Source organism: Balaenoptera ricei, chromosome 1, assembly GCF_028023285.1.
Source record: "Balaenoptera ricei isolate mBalRic1 chromosome 1, mBalRic1.hap2, whole genome shotgun sequence".
Taxonomy (NCBI): Eukaryota; Metazoa; Chordata; class Mammalia; order Artiodactyla; family Balaenopteridae; genus Balaenoptera; species Balaenoptera ricei.
Genome location: NC_082639.1, coordinates 18,329,170 through 18,347,989, shown reverse-complemented (window position 1 = coordinate 18,347,989; position 18,820 = coordinate 18,329,170). Strand labels below are relative to the sequence as shown.

At 53.5% G+C, this 18,820-nt stretch overlaps 1 protein-coding gene across 1 annotated transcript; it reads left to right on the top strand.

The window, feature by feature from the left end:
* The first annotated feature begins 255 nt into the window (after window positions 1–255).
* Window positions 256–18,514, top strand: E2F2 (E2F transcription factor 2). Its single transcript, XM_059895600.1, has 7 exons — window positions 256–507; window positions 5,920–6,025; window positions 7,633–7,852; window positions 8,668–8,826; window positions 10,714–10,828; window positions 12,253–12,445; window positions 17,433–18,514. Exons 1-7 carry the CDS (start codon window positions 256–258, stop codon window positions 17,699–17,701), a joined length of 1,314 nt encoding a protein of 437 aa, XP_059751583.1. The 3' UTR covers window positions 17,702–18,514.
* The last annotated feature ends 306 nt before the right edge of the window (window positions 18,515–18,820 follow it).

Here is an 18,820-nt window from a genome sequence, read left to right as displayed (position 1 = left end):
CCCTTGCTGGTCGCAGCAGCCCTCGCGGCGGGGCATCCCCTGGCCGTGCCGCCGCCGCCGCCGGCGGCGCGGGGCGATCTCCAAGCGGCGATCTCCAAGCACTGCCCGGCTCGGCGGCGGGCCAGGAGGGGAGGGTCCGGCCTTGCCCGGCCTCCGCGCCATGCCGCGGGCCGTGTGAGCCGCCGCGGGCTCCGAAGCCCGCAGGTGCCGGCGGGCGCGCCAGGCCCGGCTGGGGAGGGGGGCGCTGCGCTCGCCATGCTGCGAGGGCCGCGGGCCCTGGCTCCGGCCGCGGGGCCGCCCCCCAAGGGTCTGCCCACGATGAGCCCCACGGAGCTGTGGCCGCCCGGCCTCAGCAGCCCTCAGCTCTGCCCGGCCACCACCACCTACTACACCCAGCTGTACCCGCAGACTGTGCCTCCCGCTGCGGCGCCGGGCACCTGCCTCGACGCTACCCCCCACGGACCGGAGGGCCAAGCTGTGCGATGCGTGCCTGCTGGCCGGCTGCCGGTAATGCTGGGGACCCCCCGCCCCCGCACCTCTTCCCTCTCTGCTTTTACGGGTGTGGGAAAGGCGGGCGGGACGCCTGGGAGCTAGTCTGAGTGAGGCAGGTCGAGTCCGGGGAGGGAGAAGGGGAGCTTTCAGCTTCCAGAACAACCCATTGCCCCAATATCTAAGTAGAAGAGCCTTTCATTTTCAGACTTGGGATGAAATAACCTCATCCACTGGGGTGGAATGGAATGAGCGCTGGATCAGGAGTGTGGAGACCCAACGCCCTACCCCCAGTGCACCCTGTGACCTTGGGGAAGTCTACGGAGTCAATTTGCTGTCATTCATTCATTCTTTCATTCATTGTTTGGCCCAGAAACCAGTACTGGGCACCTGCTATTGTCCAAGCACAGAACTGAGCCTGGGGATACCATGGGAGCTTTAAAATAGGGGGAGGTCTCTCAGGTCCAGTTTGGCTGAGACTCCTAATTTTCCATCCAGCCAACTCTTTCCCAATTTTCTGCCCTAGGTCCTCCCCCAGGCCCAGTCTTCTGTCCCAGACAGCTAGTAGCAGGTGCAAGGTGGGGGCAGCCCTCTGAGGTTCCTGTTCAGATTGACTGTTCTTTTCTCAAAGCCGCAGGACCGTTGCCAGGGAGGGCCCAAAATGTGGTGGCACCAGGCACAGGGTGTGTTTTTTGGGAGTGGAATCCCTGGAGCCCATGAGAATCGAAACAACCATAGGGTGGGGTGGAGTGGGAAGAGCCCTGGGAGGTGGGGGTGATAGTTAGGGAGCCTGATTTCTGGTCCTGATTGCCGCTAATTCACTGCATGTCCTTGGACAAGTCTTGGCCCTGGTCTGAGCCATTTCCTTGTCTTGAAAATGTGTGTGTGCACGAAGTAGCTGTGGGACTAACTAATCTCAAGTCTCTTCCAGGTCCTGGGTTTTGGAAGCAGGATCCAGGAAGGGGAGATGGGGATGTTGTAGGTTGGCTTTGTTGTGAGTGGTGAGTTAAGTTCAAGTACAGGGAGAAGACCACCCCCTCTGCCCTAGAGGCACTGATCTGACCTGTGTCAATCAGCAGGCTTGGCCTCCAGCCACTGCTGGCTGCAGGCAGAGCCCCACTCCCTGCTACTGGAATCCTGCTGTGTCAATGCTCAAGGCTTTAAACTTTCAGAACCCCTTCCTGTACATTATTTCCAACTAGGAGGAAGGTGGCAGGACTGCTATTCCTATTTTACAAGTCAAGCAGCCAAAGATAACCGGGAGTTTTTACCGATCTTTAGTTCAGCATTTTACAGTCTAAAATAGTTTTGTACCCTATGAAGTAGATGGTTTTAGTAGCTCCATGTTGCAGGGGGAAACTGAGGCTCAGAGAGGGGATGTGAACTGTCCAAGATCATATAGGGAGATAATGACCCACAAGGCAGGTTATCATTAGTCTCTTCTCTGCAGCCTTGACTTTCCCCAGTACCACCTGATTTAGGAGCTGGGTACCCCCAGGGAGGGCGCTCAGTGGTGGGCCCAGTCTCTCCTCTGGCCAGCTGCTTTCAGGAGACCCGGCAGAGTTTCAGTAACAGCTGTGGTTTTGAACTGCTTCCCTCCCAGAGGAGCTGAGTGCATCTGTCTGTACCTCCCTCCCGGAGGGGCTGAGTGATCACAGCAAGAATGGCTCTTTTACTGAATGCCTCTCGTGTGCCAGGCACTGCTTGGCACTCTTCACATTCCTTATCTTGGTCAAGATGCCAAGATGCCCGGGATGAGGCATCTTACAGATGAGGAACCTGAGCAGAGACGTGAAGTCACTTGTCCAAGTCCTAAGCCAAGACGTGGGAGCATCTCTTTGCATCAGACCACCCTAAAGGCCTCTGGGGCCCAGAGCCCCCTTTCCTGTCAGTCCCCGGCTGCCCTGTGCCCCAAAACCCGGTGGGCAGGCCTTGGCCCCCTGCTTACTCATTTTAACAGGGTGTGACCTGGAGCAGCTCCAAACCCAACCCTGGGTGTGGCCACTTGCTTTGTGCCCAGGCTGCAAAGTGCAGGGTGAGCAGGATTTGTTGGGGAACTGCTGTTTAAAGGGACCTTAGGCACTGCCCAGGGACGGCGACCAAGATCAACGGCAGAATGAAGGCGGGAACCCAGGTCTCCTCATTCCCTGACTAGAGCTCTTTCCACCACCTCTGGAGGAGGCGTGGGTGGGATGCTCCGGCCCCAGCCGGGCACACGGCCTCACCCTGTGTCATTCCTGCAGGAACCTGTGAAGAGGGTGGGATTCTGCAGAGTTCTCCTTTTCTTTTCATTTGTCTGTCTTTTCCAAATTTCCTCTGAGAACCAGGGAAGAAAATGAACATTTTAATGAACAACCGTACAAGGCGGGTCAGATGAGGAAATGTAGGCTTAGGGAGGCAAGGCAGCGAGTCCCTCCCAGGCCGCCGCGAGGCAGAGCGGGGATCTGGAAGCAAGGCTCTCAACTCCTTCCACTGGCTCCTACCCCCACCGTCTAACTCAGGGCTTGGGGCTTAGGAGAGACCTGGCTCCACTCCCTGTGTGATTTCCGGCAAGTCACTTCCCCGCCTCTGAGCCCCGGTTACCTCACCTGGCTGCCTGCAAGGGGGTGGTGTCTGGGGTCTCTGGCCCTCTCACTTCTAGAGCTGCCTGAGGAAGGAGCTTCGTTCTTCTCCCTCGGGGTTGGCATGGTGGGCTTGAATCTTAACCAGGCCTTTAAGAAACAGCCAAAGGGGCTGCCTAAGAGGGTCAGGTTGGAGCCAAGCTGGCCTTTGCCCTCAGCACATCCCCGGATGTTTTTCAGCTCAGCCCTGAACCTCCCCCTCGCTGGTGGCCCTGGTGCATTAGTGATCGCAGCTCCCCCGCGTGAGCAAGCGCTTTGCTGCCCCCTCACTGAATCCTCCAGGAGGGAGGAGCAGAGCAGCCCCCTTTTACAGGTGCAGCTCAAGAGGTCAGCGGACTTGCCCAGCTCACCCAGCCTGGATGGGAACCCAGGCGGCTCTGACTCCAAGGCCTGTGCTCAGCCTCTCCTTGGTCCTTGTCCTCCTGGGCTTGTCCTCTGCCACTTCTGTTCTGCAGGCTCAGGCCCATCCATGATGAGCTGGCTTTTCTCTGGGCAGTGCTCAGAGGTGTCAGAGAGATGTCCTCAGGTGGGGGACAGTTTGCTGCTTAGGGACCCTGAGAGTGTAGGATAAGGGTGAAGGAGAGGAAGAAAAGGGAGGGGGCCAGTGTGTGTGTGTCTGTGTGAAGTAAAGTGATGGGGGCAGGTAGACATAACCAGGCCTTGGCTCAAATTTCAGCAAGTTCTGGGGCAACGTGTACGGGATGGCGCTGAACAGCCTGATACCTGGTTTTGGAGTCAGACAGACCTGGGTTCAAACTCTGGCTTTGCTCTTTGTCTGTGTGGCCTTGGGCACGTGGCTTAACCTCTATGAGTCTCCATTTCTCATCCACCAAGAGAGAGTGCAGTACTGAGTTAGGACTGATGAGCATGTGATAGGCCCTGCGCAGGTTCTCTGTTCAAGGTCCTCCCCTCCTCCCCACTCTGCAGGTAGTGAGGTTCTTCCTGGTGTGTTCTGTGAACTCAGCAGGGGCTGGCTTCCGTCAGGTGAGGGAGGTGAGTGGGGCTGGGGAGACTCTGGGCTGCCACCTCTGCCTCAGGTAGAACTCAGCCTGACTTCCCTTCCTCTCCTTGTCCTGGGCTCACCAGGTCTCAGTTGCTTCAGCTGTAAAATGGGTGTTCGTGGCGTTGGGAAGATTCAGTGAGGTGATGAACATTGGGGCTTGGTCTAGGGCCGGTGGAAGGTCTCAGTGAATGATTAGGACTTTTCCTCTAAACAAGATGGGACTAGAGCAGGTCACTTTCCCTAGAATCTAGCATCTCACCGGCTGGGAGGTTAGAAAAGGAATATTTTCCAGAAGGACTTAAAGAGGAATGAGCAGGGAGATGCGGTGTTTGGATCATGTCCAGGCCTGGGTGGAGGTGGAGGAGAGGATCCTCTTATCCAGGCTCCTCCAACCGAGGAGCAGGGCTCCTCAAATCAGTCCAGGAAGACTTCCTGGAGGAGGCACGATAAGGGGGAAGGGAGCTGACAGCAGGAAGAGCCATCACCACCTCCCACGCATGTCAGCCCACCTGTGCTCAGCAGCAGTTAGAAGTCTCAGCCCTGCCGAGCATGACCTCACCATCAAAAGTTAAAATAGACCTCTCTGTCCCAACTAAGGTAGGGGTGTCTGGGTGACTGGAGGAAGGGAAGAAGAAGGAAATGGGCTCAGTGACCCCCAGAATAGTTTGTCTAGGAAGAGGCCGAGTTTGGATTTTAGGGAAGGGACTCTGCATTTCCTGAACGCCTACTGAATGCTGAGCCACAGGTTGAGTGCTTTACAAAAGTTATCTCCTTGAATCCTTACAACAGCCCCTGGCAGGTATTTTCTACCCCCTTTTACAGAGGAGGAAACTGAGGCTCCTAGATGTGGAGCATTTCCTCAAGTCACACAGCGAGCCCGTGAAGGAGCAGGGAGACTCACGCCTGGATCTCTGACCTGTGTCCCAGTGCCCCAGCCCTGCCTCTGCCCAGCCCTAACAAGGAGGGAGGCCCCTTCCGGGCCAGCCCAGCTTCTGGGCGTAATTGAGGCCGGGTGGCAGTGGAGTGGAGAGGAGCAGATGGGTCTGTGGTTTGATTTCCCCAGCAGGTGTTTCCCAAGCTTGGCGGGAACAGGGAGGGGGAGCAGGGGGACCTCAGCTGCTTGTCCTTAAGACACAGGGGAAGGATTCATTGTCTGCCCCTCTCGGCAAAGAAAGAATGGCAAATAGAGTCTATTCAGGAGGCCCTGGGGCCCTTGAGCTGGAGCCCAAACAGGGGGGTGGGGGATGTTTGCACTGCTTCCCGATGTGGACACCTCCCTGGGGTGTGGCACTGAGCCAGGAAGTCCCCTGGGCCTGGGCGGATGCCCAGCCCCGCCCTGATAAGGGCCAGCTGTGAGGCTGTGATGGGCACTCAGTCTGGCTGAGCCAGCTGCTTCTGCAGTGGAGGTGCGGGGGCTCTCCCCAGCCTGGTGTGCTTTAGGCCCTCCCCTCTCCTTCCTCCCTGTATCATCCTGGGGGAGGGGGGTAGAGAGGCGGGTGTCGGGTCCAGTTATTGAGGAACCCTGTATTAAAACCCAGACTGGCTTTGGTAGCCTCAAGCGCCTGGGCCTCGGAAGATGGGAGTGTTGTGTGCCCCTCAGAAATAGGACTTCCTTCCCCTGAAAGCTCATTTTTCAGGTCACTGATATTTCCTTACCAGGTCCAGTGATTTTTTTCACCCAGGACTGGTGGCAAATTGAGGCAGGCGGTGGCTGCTGGTGGCCTCAGTGCTTCGGCCCCAAGTCGGGGAAAAGCTAAAGGACGAATGATTCTCAAACTCTGCCTCTCTCCCCTCTCTCTCCCCAAGGCCAAAAGGAAGCTGGACCTGGAGGGGATCGGGAGGCCTGTGGTCCCTGAATTCCGGACTCCCAAGCGGAAGTGCATTAGAGTGGATGGCCTCCCCAGCCCCAAAAGTAAGCCACGCCGATGGGGTATCTAAGGGCAGGCTCAGGAGACTGGAGGTGGGGTGGGGTGGGCAGGGGCAGAGGGCAGCAGCCCTGCCCAAATCACCAGGGCTAATATTTGTAGCACACTTTCTGGTTTACACAGCAGTTTCCTGTGCCTTCTCACTGGATCCTGCCAGGCAGGTGGATTATCCCCCTTTTACTGATGAGGCAACTGGAGACTCAGAGTTTCAGTGACTTACCCAAGGTCACACTGCTCGTCAGTGGAGTCAGGACCAGAGCCCAGTTTCTGCCTCTTGATATTTTCAGTCAATATTCTGGTTTGAGAGGGAGTTTAAGCAACTGTGTTAGGGAGGAATTCTAATTTGGGGGGAAAGAGACCTAATAAAGAAGGTATGTTATTGGGTGGTAAGCTTGAGGGTCTAGTCAGGACTCTGTTCTGACCTGACTGGTCACTCCTCTTCTGTGAATCTTAGCTGTCTCATCTGTAAAGCAAGGCACAGCTAGATCAGGAATAGCAAGAAAGTTTCGTCTCCAACGGATTAGTAGAGGCTGCCCAGAGCTCTTTATTGAAGGATCCCAAGTGCACTATCAGTTAGTAATATCTGCCATGAATGCAAAAATTGACAACACTGTCTGTGTGCCAAATACTTGCTGTCTATCTATTAAGGGGTTCTAAAGTCCCCTTCTAGAGGAATCTGAGACTCTCTAAAATTCAGTTTCCAGAACTAGTTTAGCCATTAACTTGCTATATGACTTGCAAGTCACTAGATTGCAAAAGTCTTCTTGTGGTTTAAGATGCTGCAGCTGAGATGTGGTCTTGTGACATCGACCTCATTAAGAAAGGGACCTTTTTCATGAACCTGCCACATGTGACATAATAGGACTGATTCCTCTCAGATAATCATTGCATGACACATAGAAAGAAAGAGCAAGTCTGTATGTCAGTGCTGTATGTCAATTATATCTCAATAAAACTGGAAGGGAAGGAAAAAACAAGTCTATAAACATGTTCTTGTCATTCCCTCCCTACCCTAATTCCAAATTCCTGACATAACTGGCATGATAGGGTAAAGGTTAGGAAGGGAGACTCTGGAGCCAGACTGCCTGGATTTAAGTCCCAGCTTTGCCACTTTCTAGCTGAGTGAATTGAGCAAGTTACTTAATCTGTCTGTGCCTCAGTATTCTCACCTGTAAAATGGGGATGGTTATACAACAAACTTATAGGGTGCTGTTAAGGATTAAATTTGTTGTATATGGAAAGTGCTTAGAACAGTGAGCTGCACACAGTAAGCATTTGTTGTTGTTAGTGGTGGTGGCGGTATGGCTGCCCTGAGCTTTGGTGGAAAGGTGCGAACCAAGAGTTAGAATATTTGGTTTCCAGCCCCGACGCTGCCCCCGATTGTGAAACCTTAAGCAAGTCACTTTGCCTCTCTAGTTATCAGATTCCCTGTTTGAACAATGGTGGTGAATGACCCCCCTCCCTCCCAGTGCTCTGTAAACTGGAAAGTGGGTGCTTACATGGAGGGTGTAAACTGGAAAGTGGGTCCAGGTCAATGGAGGAAGTTCCCCAGGGGGCCCTCTCTGAGCAGTGGCTGAGCCCCTTTCCTCGTCAGCCCCCAAGTCGCCTGGGGAGAAGACTCGCTATGACACGTCGCTGGGGCTGCTCACCAAGAAATTCATTTACCTCCTGAGCGAGTCTGAGGATGGGGTCCTGGACCTTAACTGGGCGGCTGAGGTGCTGGACGTGCAGAAGCGGCGCATCTACGACATAACCAATGTGCTGGAGGGCATCCAGCTCATCCGCAAGAAGGCCAAGAACAACATCCAGTGGGTGTGAGTGCCTGGGCTGGGGCCGATGGCACCAATGAGTGCGCGTGCTGTGGGCGGAGCCAGGGGCAATATCCTGAGGTTGTGAACGTAGGGGGCGGGCCTGAGAGCAACATCCAATGGGCACAAGTGCTGGCGGGGGAAATCAAGGGCAACATCCAGTAAGCTTACACGCTGCGGGTGGAGCCAATGTATTTAAGAGGGGGATGGAAGAGCAGGTGTATATGCTGAAGTAGTATTAGGAGAGCATGGCAGGGTCAGAGAATGATTTATAGGACGTGTAAAGGCTAAGAGGACCCCAGATCCTCTTTAGTCAGGGGTCTCAATATTGCCCTCTTCTAACTTAGGAAAGTCCTCTGGGATCTGCGCAGTAGTAACCCAGACTCCTTCCAGCTGAGATATAAGTACTACAGACTCTGTTCCTCACTTCTGTAAGGTCTTAAAGAACAGACCTGCAACCCCTAGCATGAACTCTAAGAGAACGCAGGCAGAGAAGTCAGGAGTGAGGTCACTCCAGCTCCCTGCCATTTGGGGGAGTAGGGTGGGTAGAGTTGAAAGCCCCCCAAAAGTGGTGTCAGGCCCTGACTTGTTTCTTTTCCCTAGCCCAACCCCCAAACATCAAGTTCCAATCCCTGGCAGCTCCCTGGGAGCTAGGCAGGACCACTGATTTGTACAAGCCAGGAGGCACCATCATAGACCATGTGAATGGCCTCTTCCTGGAGTTTTGCCCACACCGTCTGTGCAGCTTTGCACAGCAGCCCTGGGGTTGGGGTCCCTGGATGTAGACTGAGACTGACACTGGGGGACTGCTCTGTCCCCAGAGGCAGAGGACTGTTTGAAGACCCCACCCGGCCTGGGAAGCAGCAGCAGCTGGGGCAGGAGTTGAAGGAGCTAATGAGCATGGAGCAGGCCTTGGACCAGCTCATCCAGAGCTGCTCTCTGAACTTCAAGCACCTGACGGAGGACAAGGCCAACAAGAGATATCCTCTTTGGTTGGGGGGAAGGGGTCCGGGAGCAGGGGGCCTGTTGCCTGCTCATAACTACCCAGAGTTGAGGCAGTACCTCCCTGCAGGGACTGATCCACCCTAGGGGTCTGGCATATCTGTGTCTTCCTTCCTCAGTGGCTTTTCCTCTTGGGTCTCTTTTTTTTTTTTTTTTTTTTATTTATTTATTTATTTTTGACTGTGTTGGGTCTTCGTTTCTGTGCGAGGGCTTTCTCTAGTTGCGGCGAGCGGGGGCCACTCTTCATCGCGGTGCACGGGCCTCTCACTATCACGGCCTCTCTTGTTGCGGAGCACAGGCTCCAGACGCGCAGGCTCAGTAGTTGTGGCGCACGGGCCCAGTTGCTCTGCGGCATGTGGGATCTTCCCAGACCAGGGCTCGAACCCGTGTCCCCTGCATTGGCAGGCAGATTCTCAACCACTGCGCCAGCAGGGAAGTCCACCTCTTGGGTCTCTTGAAGTTACTTTCTCATTATAAAAATAAGACAAGTACATTTCTGTAAATCTGGAAAATGGAGAAAAGAAAAAAGAGCTGCCACCCTAACACAGCCATCATTCCTTAGCTATACACAGGGTGTGTGTTATTTAAATACTGTGTGTACCTGCTGTACACAACGTTTTATATTCTGCTTTTCTCCACTTAGTATACTACCATAGGTGGTTTTTATGTTGTTACATATCCTTCCTAACTATTTGGTTGATCCACATGAAATTGCTGATATTGGACCTTTTTTTTTTTTTCCTATAAAAACAGCAGTTTCATATGGTTTAACGTCATATATATTTTTGTTTGTTTTTTTTTGTTTTGCCACACCGCACAGCTTGCAGGATCTTACTTCCCCGACCAGGGATCGAACCCGTGCCTCCTGCAGTGGAAGTGCAGAGTCCTAACCACTGGACCGCCAGGGAATATTTAAATGGTTTGAGAATGTCCTACTCAGACCACTATGGTTTGTTGATAGGCCTAGAATGGGCATTTAGATCAATTCTAGATTTCTGTTTTATAAAGCGACATTGTGATGAGTATCTTTATTTATTTTTATTTTTTTATTTTTTGGCTGCATTGGGTCTTTGTTGCGGTGCCCGGGCTTCTCATTGCAGTGGCTTCTCTTGTTGCAGAGCACAGGCTCTAAGCATGCGGGCTTCAGTAGTTGCAGCACATGGGCTCAGTAGTTGTGGCACGCGGGCTCAGTAGTTGCGGCACTCGGGCTCTAGGGTGTGCAGGCTTCAGTAGCTGTGGCTTGCGGGCTCTAGAGCGCAGGCTCAGTAGTTGTGGTGCACGGGCTTAGTTGCTCCGCAGCATGTGGGATCTTCCCGGACCAGGGCTCGAACCCGTGTCCCCTGCATTGGCAGAAAGATTCTTAACCACTGTGCCAACAGGGAAGTCCCAAATATCTTCATAGGTAGAAACTTTTCCCAGGTTTTTTACTTATTTCCCTAGGTTAGATTCCTAGGATTGAAACAATGAGGTCAGAGAGCATAGACTTTGCATATGGCTTTACATATACTTTTTCCAAATGGTTGGACCATCTAATTGGTATTTGGATCTGACCTTGTATTTCTGGAAGGATAGTAGGCATTGTGAGAAATAAAAAGAAATAAGACATGTCTTCCTGACCTCTCAGAGCTAAAAATCTAGCTTGGCAGATGAAGTCTTTATGTAAAAAGCTGATATAAGGCAGCATTTTTTTTAATGATTCATACCCCCATTTCTAAAGGGGTCCAAGGTAGCTTATGAGATTAAAAGAACAGGTTACAGTTTTGGGGTGTTCAGAGTCTTTGAGAGGTGGGTTAGATCCCTTCCGGGCAGGCCGGGAGTTTTAATTTTGACCAGACAGTCACTTCTCTTGACTCTCCTGCCCCTACACTGGCCTACGTGACTTACCAGGACATCCGTGCTGTGGGCAACTTTAAGGAGCAGACGGTGATCGCTGTCAAGGCCCCTCCGCAGACGAGACTGGAAGTGCCTGACAGGAGCGAGGTGAGAGGGGAAGCATTTAGTGGAGAGCAGGGTTAGGAACATTCCAGACAGCTCTGCAGGTTCCGTTCCTGGCACTGCCTAGTCCCAAGCTTCCCTGGTCCATGCTGGTGGCCATGGCAAGACTGATGGTCTCCGAGCTGGGGCAGAAGTGGCGGAAGCTGGAAAGGGTATCAGGCATTAGGTACCAGCCTGAGAAAATCTCTGTTCCTGGTTCCTCTCCGCATCCCACCAGCCCCTGCATTCCCGCGCACGTGCACTCACACACAGCAGTGTCAGTACTCACAGCAATCCTTCCATGTTAACCTAGTTTAAAGACCAGAATTCTTACACTCCCTATGAGGCTGTCTGTGCTCTGACCTCACCCACCTCCTCTCGCATGCTGACCCCGTTCTGTCTTTACTTCAGCCACACTGACCTGCCTGCCGTTTCCCCACCACACTAAGCTCGACCTCAGTACAAGACCTTCTCACACGCTATTCCCTCCAGCCGAAATGCTCTTCCCTCTCTCTGCCTGGTTTACTGCTATTCATCCTACAGGTCGCAACTTGAACATCACCTCCTCAAGAAGCCTTCCCTGATTACCTCCAGACTTCATAACCACGTGTTCTTTTCCATCGCACTTAACCTCCATTTGCCGGGATATATTGGTGATTACATAATTATGTTCTGCTTCATCTGTTAGAGTGTAACCTCCACAAAGCCGTGTTCCACCCATGTGGTACCCCCAGCCCAGAGTCTGATAAGGGCTCCAGAAATAATTTGTTTAGTGGACAAACATTAAGCTATATAAGGCCCGTAGGGGCAGGCAGAGGGACTGCCTGGGCGCAGGTGTAGACACCTGAATGCGATCGGCAGCAGCATGTGCGTTGCCGGTTGTGGCTCAAGCTGCGGGTACGAGGTAAGCAGGAGGCAAGGGCAGGAAAGCCAAGTATCGGTCTCTTGGTTACAAATAACAGAAAGCCAAGTCCAACTGGCTTAAGTGAGGGGGACCCGGGGGGAACCAAGTGACAGGTCCAGGGGGAGATTTGGGGATTGCTGGCAAGGCTGGATGCAGAGGCTCAAACCGTGTCGTAAAGTCGGCCTCACACTCTCCATCTCACTCTGCCATTTTCTGTGCCAACTCCGTTCCCAGGTGGGCTCTCCCCTTGCCGTGGCAAAGATAGCTTTTATGATACCAGCTCAGGCCTGAGAGTGGGGGAGGAGTGATTTCCCAAAGGAAAATCAAGGCACTCTCCCTAAAAGAAGGGGGTCTCGGGGCCAGGCAGATGTCTACCACAGACCACGTGGGGCAGGTCCAGCACCCAGCTCAGGAGCCGAGCGTGCTTATATGGACGGTGGGAGCCTCATGTGTCCGTCCATACCCACTGAGCCATGAGTAAGTCCAGCTGCCCAGAGCCATGACCTGGCTTCTCTTCCTTCTCCAGGAGAACCTGCAGATATATCTGAAGAGCACGCAGGGCCCCATCGAAGTCTACCTGTGCCCAGAAGAGGTGCAGGAGCCCAACAGTCCTGCCAAGGAGCCCCTCCCCTCCACCTCCGCCCTCAGTCCCAGCCCTGACGCCACCCAGCCCAGCAGCAGCATCAACCCTGGAATCACGGAATCCACGGCATCCTCAGGTGAGACCCTCTGTCCAGAGGGACAAGGGATGCCGAGAGGGACCAGCCTTAGAGTTTCCCTCTTCCGTGTCAGCATTTGTTGGGTACCTACCTTCTACCCAGCAGCAGGGGATACAGTCCTTCACCCACACATGTGTGCATTGCCCTTTACACTTTATAAAGCACATGCACGTTCCTTGTCTCAGTGCGGAGATTGTTGCTGCTCTGGGCAGAGGGGCGCCTGGGTTTGAATCCCACCTCTTCCACTTACCAGCTGTATGATCTTGGACAAGTTACTTTACCTCTCTTTGCCTTAATTTCCTCATCTGTAATTTGGGCATAGTATCTACTTCATAGTTTGTGAACATTAAATGAGTTAATATAGGTAAAGCATTTAGCACGGTGCCTGGCAATAACTGTTAGCTATTATTATCATTATTACGGCCACTGCCACTAGTACTGCTACTTCTGTAACAGCTCCTAACGGCAGAGCTCCTGACACTCAATAAGCCCGTAGTAAATGGAAACTATAGATTTTCTGAGGAAGGCTCAGCACTTTCTTAGGAGATAATAACTAAGGTGTTTTAACCACGGCTGTGTACCAGGTACATCCATTATCACATTACTCCTCACAGCGGTTCTTGAGGTAGGTTTTATTGTTCCCAGTTTAGAGATAGATAAACTGAAACAGAGGTGATGTGAGCTGCCCAAGGCCTCCTAGCTGGGAGGCAGCAGAGCTGTGTCTTGAACCTTGGTCTCCACACTCTAGCCCAGGGCTCTCTCCACGAGGCACAGAACAAATCAAGGAAGGACGGTGGCTGGGAGGTGGGTGGTAGAGCTAAAAGCTGTCTATGCCTGGCAGGAAGTAGTATGAGGCCGTTGCCAAGGAGGAAAGAGGTGGGAGAGTCCCCGAGGTCTCCCCAGGGAGACTGGGAGTTGGGCAGGAGTAGAAATGGGAGCCTATGAAGGCCCCTCCCCCAGAATGTTTTTTGCCCTTTACTGAGATCAGGTTAGATCGGTAGGCTCCTTCGAGGCCATGTAGGCCAGTGTTCCGCTTTTGTTTTCTTAGCAGCAGAATTCCCCTAAGTAGAACGCTAGTGTTTAAACAAATGCAGAGCTAGAACTGGTCTGGTGGAAGAGGCTTTTTGTGTGTGTGGTGGTGGAGGCAGGTATCCACAGAACCCAGATTGGATTCCATTTCTTTAACTCAAGGGTTAATAAAACTATTGCCTGCAGGCCAAATCTGGCCTGTTTTTATATGACCCATGAGCTAAGAATGGTTTTCACATTTTTAAAGAGTTGGGGGCTCGGCGTAGGGCAAGTGACTGTGTGACAGAGACCGTACGTGTCCTGCAAAGCCTAAAATACTATCTAGCCCTTTACAGAAGTTTGTTGACCCCTGATTTAACTCAACACTTCATTTTACACATGAATAAACTGAGGCCCAGAGAGGGCAAGTAACTTTCCTAAGGTCACACAGCAAGTTAGTGGCAGAGCTCAGACAAGAGCCCAGACTCCCAGTTCTTCTCTAGCGATCTCTCCTGTGTTCCAGCCTGGTCCCAGGACCAGGGCTCTCCCTGAACCGACCATCTGTCCCTTTGGGAACCTCCCAGTGCCTATCTCCCAGTCCAGACCTGTGCCCCACCCTGTTCTCCCTCCTCCTCCCGCGCTCTGCTTTCTCGCTCCACTGTCAACATGTGCACGGCTCTCCAGAGTTAGAACCTTCAGTTGTCATCTGAGACCTTGGGCAGAGGTGGAGGACCCTACCGCATAAGCAAGGACAAGGATTTTACCTCAGTTGTACAAGTCAAGAGGCTGAGGCCCGAAAAGCTTAGATAGAGGCTTACGGAACAGTAGATGGAGGGGCCAGCCCAGAAGTCAGCTCTGTGCCAGGGCCCATGCCCTTGCTGCCCCTCTTCACCCTTGCCACGTGGTCTCTTAGTGATGTCCCTGCTGAAAAGAGCAGGAGGAAGTTTTCTAGAAGGTGTACACACACACACATGCACTCGCACGTGCTCCACGTTCTGGCCTGAAGCAGGGTCATTCTGAGATACAAGCACCAAGGGCCTGGTCCAAAGAGGAGGCCACTACAGTCTTAGGACCCAGGTTCCCGTCCTAGTTCTGGCGCCACCAGGGGAATCATTCTTGCTTGGGGACCTCGTTTCCCTCACCTGTAATGGGACGAATCTGAACCTGAGTCATTGAACATCCCTCCGGGCTGTGACTTTCTGACTTAAACCTACATGTGGCTGAGGGCACAGGAGCTGAAGCTGGGACACTCGGGTGTGAGTCTGCATCTCACCTCCTATGATGGGGTGACTGTGGGGGAGTCACTTTAACCCCTCCGAGCCTCTGTTCCCACGTCTCCAAAAAGGGGGACACTAAAACTCCCTCGTGATTATTGAGTGCGTTTCAGGTGATGATACAGCGTGAATGTGACTTTTTAAAAGCTTATGTGAACTGGACACCTATTATGTGTGGGTTTGGAGATATTTAAGTGAATATGAGCCATTCAGGGTGCAGTGGAGGCACAGATGTTACAAAGAGCAGTTCTCTTCTGGATGTGATAAACAGTGAGACAGAGAAAGAGGGAGAGAGAGAGGATGGATGGATGGATGGGTGGAAGGGGTCGGACCTGAGGTAGAGGCTCTCACATGTGATAGCTCAGTTACTGCTTCCACAACTCAGGGTGGTGGGTCCTTATTTTTCCTGCTGGGAAAACTGAGGTGCCGGGTCCTGTAGCTGGTGAGGGGCTGAGGACTGAGCCCCCAACCTCTTCCTCACTCCCAAGCCAGGCCTTGTACTCTAACAGGCGCAGGCCTCTGCAATGTGCTAAACAAACATTTGATTTTTTTTCATTCAAATACTACATTTAATTGGCTTCTTTGAGCTTCAGTTTCCTCATCTGTAAATAGACATAACAACAGTGCCTCCCCCTGGGGCTTCTGGAGTGTCCAAGTAGGTGAAACAGGCCTCTCCTTGAGATCAGAGCTGACGGGAGTAAGCCCTTGGGAAATGGGAGCTATTTTTGTTTTTAAGAAGGGCAGCCTGCAGACCAGCTGTTCTTTATCTGCACTTACCATTTAAGCCTCTCAACAACCCGAGGCAGGTATAATCATCATCCCCATTTTAGGGGTGAGGAAACGGAGACCTATGAACGTTGTCACTTGCCCAAAGTTACACAGCTAGCTCAAGGTTGATCAGGTGGTCTGGCACACTGACATGGTTGTATTTTCAAAGCAATGCTTGGTTGGTAAGGAACGACTCAGATGGTGAGATTCTGGGCATCAGGGTATATTTGGCAGGGGATTTCCGGTGCCCTGCTCCACGTGCCTGCATAGGGAATCACGTCCTTACCTCTAAATGGAAATGAGCTGGTGTGCTGAAGAGTAGGTGATGGCCGGTGTGTCTGGAGAGGTGAGTGTCAGCTATGGGAGGGAGGCGGGAGAGGCAGCAGAAAGGGAGGCCGGGACCAAGTCACGCCAGGCCTGCTCAGTCCTGGTGGGAACTTGGATTTTATTCTAAGCCACATTTTTTTTTTGGCTGCGCCACTTGGCACGTGGGATCTTATTCCCCGACCAGGGATCGAACCCGTGCCCCCTGCATTGGAAGCGCGGGGTCTTAACCACTGGACCGCCAGGGAAGTCCCTCTAAGCCATTTTTAAGTCAGAGCACAGACTGCAAGGGCCAAGAGTCGAAGCAAGGTGACTGGTGAGAAGGCTTCTGCAGGGGCCTGGGTGAGAGGAAGGGGCGAGCCACAGATCACAGCAGCGGGACTGAAGAGAGATGGGCAGCTTAGAGGGTTGATTTGGTTGTGGAGGTGACTGAACTTGCTGCTGGGTCGGATGCGGGGAAATGGCAGGATTACAGGTGATTCTTGGGCCTTCTGGCCTAAGCAGCTGAGTGGGCGGGGGTTCATTAAATACAATGGGGGAAGACTCAGGTTTGGGGGAAGACCGGGAGTTTGGTTTTGACATGCTGAGTTCTGACCTAGTGTAGCCATCAAGTAGAGATGTAGCAGGAGCCCAGAGCCGGTGGGTGGGGTCTGTGCCAGAGGCATCCATTTGGGAGCAGTAGATCTGGAGACGGATTTAAAGCCATGGGGCCGGCTGAGATCACCTGGCGAGGAGTGCAGCCAGAGGAGAGAAGAATCGGAGGATGGAGCCCCTGGGCTTCAGGGTTTAGAAGTTGAGAAGAGGAGGAGGATCCAGGAAAGGAGACCAAGAAGAAGCAGCCAAAGAGGTAGGAAGAAAACCAGGAGAATCTAGTACCAATGACTGCATCAGATTCTGCTGGATGTCACATGGGATGAGGCCAGAGAGCTGACCCCTGGGTTTAGCAACATTTAGCGCTGGTTCAGACAGACCCCAGGTCGGAGTGGGTTGAAGCGTGAATAGTGGTGGGGAAGTAGGGAGTGAGCACGGGTAACTCTTAAGAAACTTCACTGTGAAAGGGAGCAGTACAGTGGGCTGGTAATTGGAGAGAGTCGTGAGGTCAGGGGAGGATGCTCTTTAAAGATCAGAGCTATTAGGGACTTCCCTGGCGGTCCCGTGGTTAAGACTCCGCGCTTCCAACGCAAGGGGCGTGGGTTCGATCCCTGGTCGGGGAACTAAGATCCCTCATGCTGCGTGGTGCGGCCAAAAAAACATAATAAAGATAAGAGTTATTAGAGGATGTCTGTGTGTTGACAGGAATGATCTAGGAGAGTGAGAGGAATTGATGATGCAGGAGAAAGAGACAGTGACTTCAGGGGCCAGGACCTTGATGGTGAAAGGGGGTAGGGTGACTGCAGAAGCTGGGGGTGGGTGTGGAGACAGGAGAGGGGAGGGGAGAGAGTGTGGGTGAAGGAGGGAGGCTGCTGGAGCTGGGGCGGGAAAGGGCAGGGTGTCCTGTGCTGTCAGGCGTGAGCCAGGGTAGGAGAGACCAGAGGCTGTTTTTGTTCTCGGAGGTCTGACCAGAGGCTTTCGGGCACCAGCATCAGGCATGACCCTTGTCGATTTGTCTCCAGCACCAGCGCTGATGTCCCAGCAGGTCCTGCCGCCACTCCCGCCGTCCCTTGTCCCGCTGGAGGCCACCGACAGCATGCTGGAGCCGTCACACCCACTCCTGCAGCAGACCGAAGACCAGCTCCTGTCCCCGACACCGCCGTGCGGCTCCCCTCTGATCAGCTTCTCCCCGCCCTTGGACCAGGACGACTACCTGTGGGGCCTGGACGGCGGGGAGGGCATCAGTGACCTCTTCGACACCTATGACCTCGGGGACCTGCTGATTAACTGAATGGCCCCTGCCTGCCCCCCGGCAACCCCGCCAGTCTCCACCTCCTCACAGGCAGACTGACAGGCCCTCTGCCTGCACAGGATGTGACACGAGGTGCTGCCCTCAGGGTATGGGGGTCCCCCCTTTTCCTTTCCTACCTACCACCTGCCGGCCAACGCTGTCGGGGGAACGTGGAGGATACGGGGGAGGAGCCTGTCAGGGGTTGGGTCCTGTCCTTCTTCATGGAAACTGGGCCTGGGAAGACCCAGCCAGTCTTCTGACCTCCGACCTCTCATGTGAAGGGCCACAGGGGAGGTGACCAGGTCCAAGGAGAGGCCCTGCAACTGCCTTTAGAGGGGCAGTTAGGACCCTCTGTTTATCAAGAAGCACTTAATGCCTTTGTATTTATTTCAGGTTGAGTTTTGTTTGTTTGCCTTCCCTGAGTTTTAGCAGGGAGGTTGTTCTAGTTCCTAGGAAGACGTCTCCTCAGACAGGTCCAAGGGCAGGCCGGGGCTTGCAGGGGCCCAGGCCAACTCCCTGACTCCCCCCAGCAGTGGGGACTGGGCCTCAGGGGCCATCCAGTCTGCTGGAATGCCAGTTGCACTTCAGCCTCCTAATTCTCTCGAGCGGGGGCTGCAGGATTCCTGGTCTCCTCTGTCCCAGAGCTGGTTCCAGGGAGTCAGCCGAGAAGAGGTCTTGGGGAAACTGGGGCACAAACGTGGAAGCAGCTGTCCGCTGCTGTGGGCACCTTTCCTCCGTTGTTGCCTCTTGCTGGGACAGGGGCTGTTTTACACTGAGGACCTGGGCGGCAGAGACAGCCCCACTATGGACAAGGGTACGAATGAACTAAGAAACTGCCAGAAAGCACCTCTGCTGGTAGCTGCTGGTATCGTCCTCCCCTTCCCTAGAAGGATTTTTTTTTGCCGCATCTGTTGAAGGGGGTGATTCTTTAAGGACCTCCCCTTCCCCCCAGCTGTCACAGAGACCCCCAGGGACAGAAGTGACCACGGCTTGATGGCATGTTGGCTCCTTTTGTCACAGGATGCTGCAGGGGTGACAGGGAAGAGTCTTCATTGCAGACCAGACGTTGGCAGCTAATGGGGAGACGGGCTCATGTTACCTCTTCAGGCTTGGGGTCCT